The 5190-nt window shown below is 40.7% G+C and overlaps 1 protein-coding gene across 4 annotated transcripts; it reads right to left on the bottom strand.

Annotated features, from left to right (window-relative positions):
* Positions 1-391: 391 nt before the first annotated feature.
* On the bottom strand, positions 392-4815 carry LOC145862266 (uncharacterized). Of its 4 annotated transcripts, none has more exons than XM_082965513.1 (5): positions 4488-4815; positions 4064-4283; positions 3628-3843; positions 1696-1779; positions 392-844 (listed from the first exon to the last, which is right to left on the bottom strand). In XM_082965513.1, exons 3-5 carry the CDS (start codon positions 3787-3789, stop codon positions 632-634), a joined length of 459 nt encoding a protein of 152 aa, XP_082821639.1. In that variant the 5' UTR covers positions 3790-3843; positions 4064-4283; positions 4488-4815; the 3' UTR covers positions 392-631. The 4 variants fall into 4 exon arrangements, with proteins under 4 accessions (XP_082821639.1, XP_082821640.1, XP_082821637.1 ...); XM_082965514.1 differs by having other exon boundaries at positions 3628-3792; XM_082965511.1 differs by having other exon boundaries at positions 3628-4283.
* Positions 4816-5190: the final 375 nt, after the last annotated feature.

Here is a 5190-nt window from a genome sequence, read left to right as displayed (position 1 = left end):
AACTAGTAATATCATCAACCATGTGTAGTTAACTAGTGATTATGTTAAGATTGATAGTTGCTTATAAGATAAGTTTAATGCTAGCTAGCAACTTACCTTGGCTTCTTGCTGCCCTCGCGTAACAGGTAGTCAGCCTGCCATGCAGGCTCCTTGTGGAGTGCAATGTAAGGCAGGTGGTTAGAGCGTTGGACTAGTAACCGGAAGGTTGCAAAAACGAATCCCCAAATCCCCCCTGAACAAGGCAGTTAACACCCGTTCCTAGGCCGTCATTGAAAATAAGAATGTGTTCTTAATCGGACTTGCCTAGTTAAATAAAGGTGTTTAAATTCTTTTTTAATTTTTTTTTATAAATATATATATATATATTTTTTTAAAATATGCAAATCGGTGGCCAAAAATACCGATTGTTATGAAAACGTGAAATCGGCCCTAATTAATCGGCCATTACGATTAATCGGTCGACCTCTAGTGTGTACATGTACGTGGGCAGCCATTGGGTCTTACAGACAAGCCATAGACTGGCACTGCCCCTTCATGTCTTAGGAGGGGTGAGGATAGGGAGGGCACTTAAGATATTACTCCTCCATCCTTTAGTCTGTTTTTACCCCCTCCAACCTCCTTCCCCATCCCCCTATCTAGAAGGGGGCGTTTGAGTAATGTGGCCCCCACAGGGTGCCTCTGGGATGGTGTTGGGCACCTCAGTTCGAGGCACTGCCGACGCCAACGGCCCAGGTCCGGTGGCCAGGGCCTTGCGGAAGGGGGGCATGAGGAAGGGGTCTTGGGCCGGCTGCAGCACGTCGATGCGCTCCTCCTTGTGGTAGGCCAGGTAGCGGTGGATGAAGGCCTGACGGAGAGAGAGATAAAGGCACCGAAGTGAGATGTTTATTTGTTTTTTAGGGGATAGATCAGCTTTAATATTGCATATAGATTGTGGCTTCCATCAATGTAATTGTCTGCATCATTTCCAATCCCCCAATAGACAGATAGATAGGTATATACACACACAGAACCAGATAAACATTTGGACACACTACTCATTCAAGGGCTTTTCTTTTTAAAAACTTTTTTCTACATTGTAGAATAATAGTCTACACATCAAAACTATGAAATAACACATTTGGAATCATGTAGTAACCCAAAAGGGTTAAACAAATCAATATCTGCAAAAAGTCAGCTCTCAAAAACAAAAAAGCTATAAAATGCGGGAAATATTACTTAAGCAAAATTATCTGCCAACAGAACAGGAAATTTTTACTTGCCAAGATGATTTAAACAAGTAAAAATATCTAGGTCTCAAAGAACGCACAGATATCTTAAACCTAGTGTGTTTAGACTAAAAACAAGTAATTTGTCTGGATACAAAGAAAAGACTTAAGAATAATTTTCTGAATATGTAGGAAAATGTGCTTAAATTTAGAAAATGCTAGTGCCATCATCTTGAAATAAGGCTGTATGTTTAGTAAATATATCTTAAAACCAGTACAGCTACACTAAAAACAAGTACATTTGCCTGGATACAAAGAAAAGATTTAAGAATTATCTTCTCAATATGTAGGAAAATGTGCTTAAATTTAGAATCTGTGCAGACTGACACAAACACAAAGAGAAAAACAAATATGACCACAAAGACAATTCACACTCTTTGTATGTTATGGTTAAGTAATGAAAATTCTAATACATGCACACATTTCTTACCTCAAGGATGTGAAGCATAGCCTCACTTGCATGTCCTAACTTCTTCAGTGGAGCCACAGGTGATGGGAACATATCTGGTAAAGCCTTCATCATGATGATGGAGGTTAAAAACTAAAATAGTTTCATTTGATTTACTGCAGTCAGTTATTTAAACAAAAATGAATCCGTTCATGGAATTCTCCATTGTCAACAGAGCCAGTAATTACCTTTGTCCAGCAGCGGTGGCTTCATTACCTTTTTGAACACTCCATAAAACGGTGCCTTATTGTAAAAGGTCCCCCAGCAGGTATTTAAAACCTGTTGGGGCTAGGGGGCAGTATTGAGAATTTAGAAAAAAATATGTGCCCATTTTTAACTGCCTCCTACACCAACTCAGAAGCTAGAATATGCATATTATTGTTCAGGTTTGGATAGAAAACACTCTGAATTTTCTAAAACTGTTTGAATGGTGTCTGTAAGTATAACAGAACTCATATGGCAGTCAAAACCCTGAGACAAATTCTGACAGGAAGTGGATACCTAATGTGTTGAATTACCTTTAAGCCTATGCCATTGAAACACACAGGGGCTTATTAATTGTTGAGCACTTCCTATGGCTTCCACTAGATGTCACCAGTCTTTAGAAAGTGTTTTGAGTCTTATACTGTGAGAACTGAACGAACAAGAGCCTTGGAATGGTGGTGGCAGATTAGACTCTGGCGCGCGAGTTAATGTAGGGGACTCTCGTTCCAAAACGTTTTAAAAGAGAATGCAAACGTCCGCCTTGAATATTATTCATGTTCTGGTTAAAAAAGGCACTAATGATTTATGCTATACAACGTTTGACATGTTTGAACGAACGTCAATATTTTTTCCCCCCTCGTTCATGACGAGAAGTCCGGCTGGCATAGATCATGTGCTAACAACACAGAGCTTTTTGGACATAAATGATGAGCTTTTTCGAACAAAACTACATTTGTTATGGACCTGGGATTCCTGGAAGTGACATCTGATGAAGAGAATCAAAGGTAATGGATTATTTACATAGTATTTTCGATTTTAGATCTCTCCAACATGGCGGTTAGTCTGTATCGCAAAGCGTATTTTTCTGGGCGCAGTGCTCAGATTATTGCAAAGTGTGATTTCCCAGTAAGGTTATTTTTAAATCTGGCAATCCGGTTGCGTTCAAGAGATGTACATCTATAATTCTTTGAATGACAATAAAATATTTTACCAATGTTTTCGAATAGTAATTATTGAATTTGTTGTGCTGCTTGACTGGCGGTTATTGGAGGGAAACGATTTCCTCAACATCAACGCCATAGTAAAACGCTGTTTTTGGATATAAATATGAACTTGATAGAACAAAAAATGCATGCATTGTCTAACATAATGTCCTAGGAGTGTCATCTGATGGAGATTGTCAAAGGTTAGTGCATCATTTTAGCTTTGAATTGACAAAACATTACACACAGCTATTGTCAATGTACTCTCCTAACATAATCTAACTTTATGCTTTTGCCGTAAAGCCTTTTTGAAATCGGACGTGGTTAGAATAAGGAGATGTTTATCTTTCAAAGGGTGTAAGATAGTTGTATGTTTGAGAAATTTGAATTATGACATTTAATTGTTTTCAAATTTGGCGCTCTTGATATTTCACCTGTTGTTGATTGCCATCCATAACCTGACACAGACAGACAGACAGACAGACAGACAGACAGTGTAAGACTGTCTGTCTATGTAGCTGGAGGCATAGGAAGCATTAGCCTGGTTACTACCAGACTGAATTCTCGCGAGCTCACTGTTTTACATTTGCCCGAAGTAGTTTACCCCCGTCTCTGCTAAGGCTTCTCATGCTGCTCAGTTCCCAAACCGTAACTCATTTGAGATTCGGTCTGGTGTTAACGAGGCTAAAGAAGCATAGGCCTACTTAAAATTAATACATTTGCTTACATGATCCAGTTCTCTGAAGCAGGGATACACTTGAAGTATCTTGGTAGAACTGTCCTGCTCCTTAGTAGCATCAGAGTCGATGAAGGCCCGTCTTGCTTGGAATTCAAGGTCCAGGAGCTGGGAAACATCCTTCTGGTTGGGTCTGGCCTTGGTTTTGTACATATCCTGTAGAGTTGTATAATGTCTCACCTGGTTCTGTAGGCCTCTCAGTAGTTTCTGATGCCAGAAAACATCACAAACCCGACCAATTAACATTTAAAAATGTAGACTGAAATTAAGACCAGTGATTCCGCTGGTACTACCCCCCCAAACCTCTCATTCCACAGGAAACACTGAAGACTAAATAGTCACTTTGTTTCTAGTCCCTCATTTAGAGTAGTAGTAGAAGTTGCATTTATACGGAAACACTATACACTATTTCAATTTGTGTACTTACCACCCAACTGTTCAACCTCTGGGGTGCTGCATCAAGATAGTGAGGATCTCTCCAAGATCAGGGTTGAGGAGGTGGATTCGTCAGTCTCATCAGTGGACATCTCCTGGCTGCTCTGAAAGCTAAGGCTTCGTGGCCTCTTTCTTGAAGGGGTCGCTCCCTGCTTCTTTTTGGGGGTTGTCACATTCTGAATCCTTTTCAAAAGCTGCTTCTTCACAGATTCCTAAAAAACAACAAATTGTTTGTGTTGTAAATCACATTAAACCGAATACAGAAATGAAACGATACAAGCAGACACATGTTGCCCTGATTGATCTGGATGAAGCACATCCCTCCTATTTTGAGTGTCAGATGTTTGCACTTTGGCTGCCAGGTATCCAAGAGTGCTGTTTGGAAACATGTGTTGAATATCTGAGTAGTGACTTACCCACTCAGCTCCACTGGTTGTATATCTGTCCCGCAGCACTGGGTAGTACTCTGAGATGCTTCGCCATTACAGTGAGTTCACGGCTGCATGGATACTGGAAGTCATCCCCTGCCGCTCTCTTAATGGAAATCATGCTTGTTACTGTATTCCAGATTAATCGACAGCGAAGATCTTTGGAAAGGATATAGTCTCTTTGTCCAGCACGCTGATTTTCAAAAAAGGAGCTTCTTGATTGCTCCAACTCTGTGTCTGTGTATAAGACATACTGTGGGCTGACAAGCTGTACGGTTCTGGTGGAACCATGTTGGTCTCTTGGGTTTGGAGAGGGGTGGGGGGATGGAGGGGACAGGAGGGTGGAAGAAGGGGGGTGGGGGGGTGGAAGGGGGTGGGAGTGGGGCTGAAATCACAGGTCCCAGAGGAGGTGCCTAGTCCACACAGGTCCGATTCTTCACCCTGTATAAGACATACATTTATTCTATAGTAATTATAAAGGCAAAGAACACCACACTGTAACAACAACCTAACAGCAAACACCAAAACAAGTACATCTGTAGATACCTGTATTGTAATGATTGCCAGGAAATTCTACTTTGATAACAGGAAACACTGTCCGCATGGTTAGATTAAATGTCTCCCAAATGTCAAAATCTAACATGACCTCATTTTCACCATGAGTAAATCTCCAAATGGTTCTCCTTCTGAA

This window comes from Salmo salar, chromosome 19 (genome assembly GCF_965601325.2).
Source record: "Salmo salar chromosome 19, fSalSal1, whole genome shotgun sequence".
NCBI classification, from domain to species: domain Eukaryota; kingdom Metazoa; phylum Chordata; class Actinopteri; order Salmoniformes; family Salmonidae; genus Salmo; species Salmo salar.
The sequence above is the reverse complement of the archived record's forward strand: the minus strand, read 5'-3'. Positions and strand labels throughout refer to the sequence as shown.

Excerpts from the sequence above, each read along its gene's own strand:
- LOC145862266 (XM_082965511.1), bottom strand. The coding sequence starts at position 3,882 with ATGTTAATTGGTCGGGTTTGTGATGTTTTCTGGCATCAGAAACTACTG. Across the intron at positions 1,780-3,627 it reads GCTTCAGAGAACTGGATCAT|GCTTTACCAGATATGTTCCC; the intron begins GTAAGCAAATGT and ends ATCATGATGAAG. Across the intron at positions 845-1,695 it reads CTATGCTTCACATCCTTGAG|GCCTTCATCCACCGCTACCT; the intron begins GTAAGAAATGTG and ends TCTCTCCGTCAG.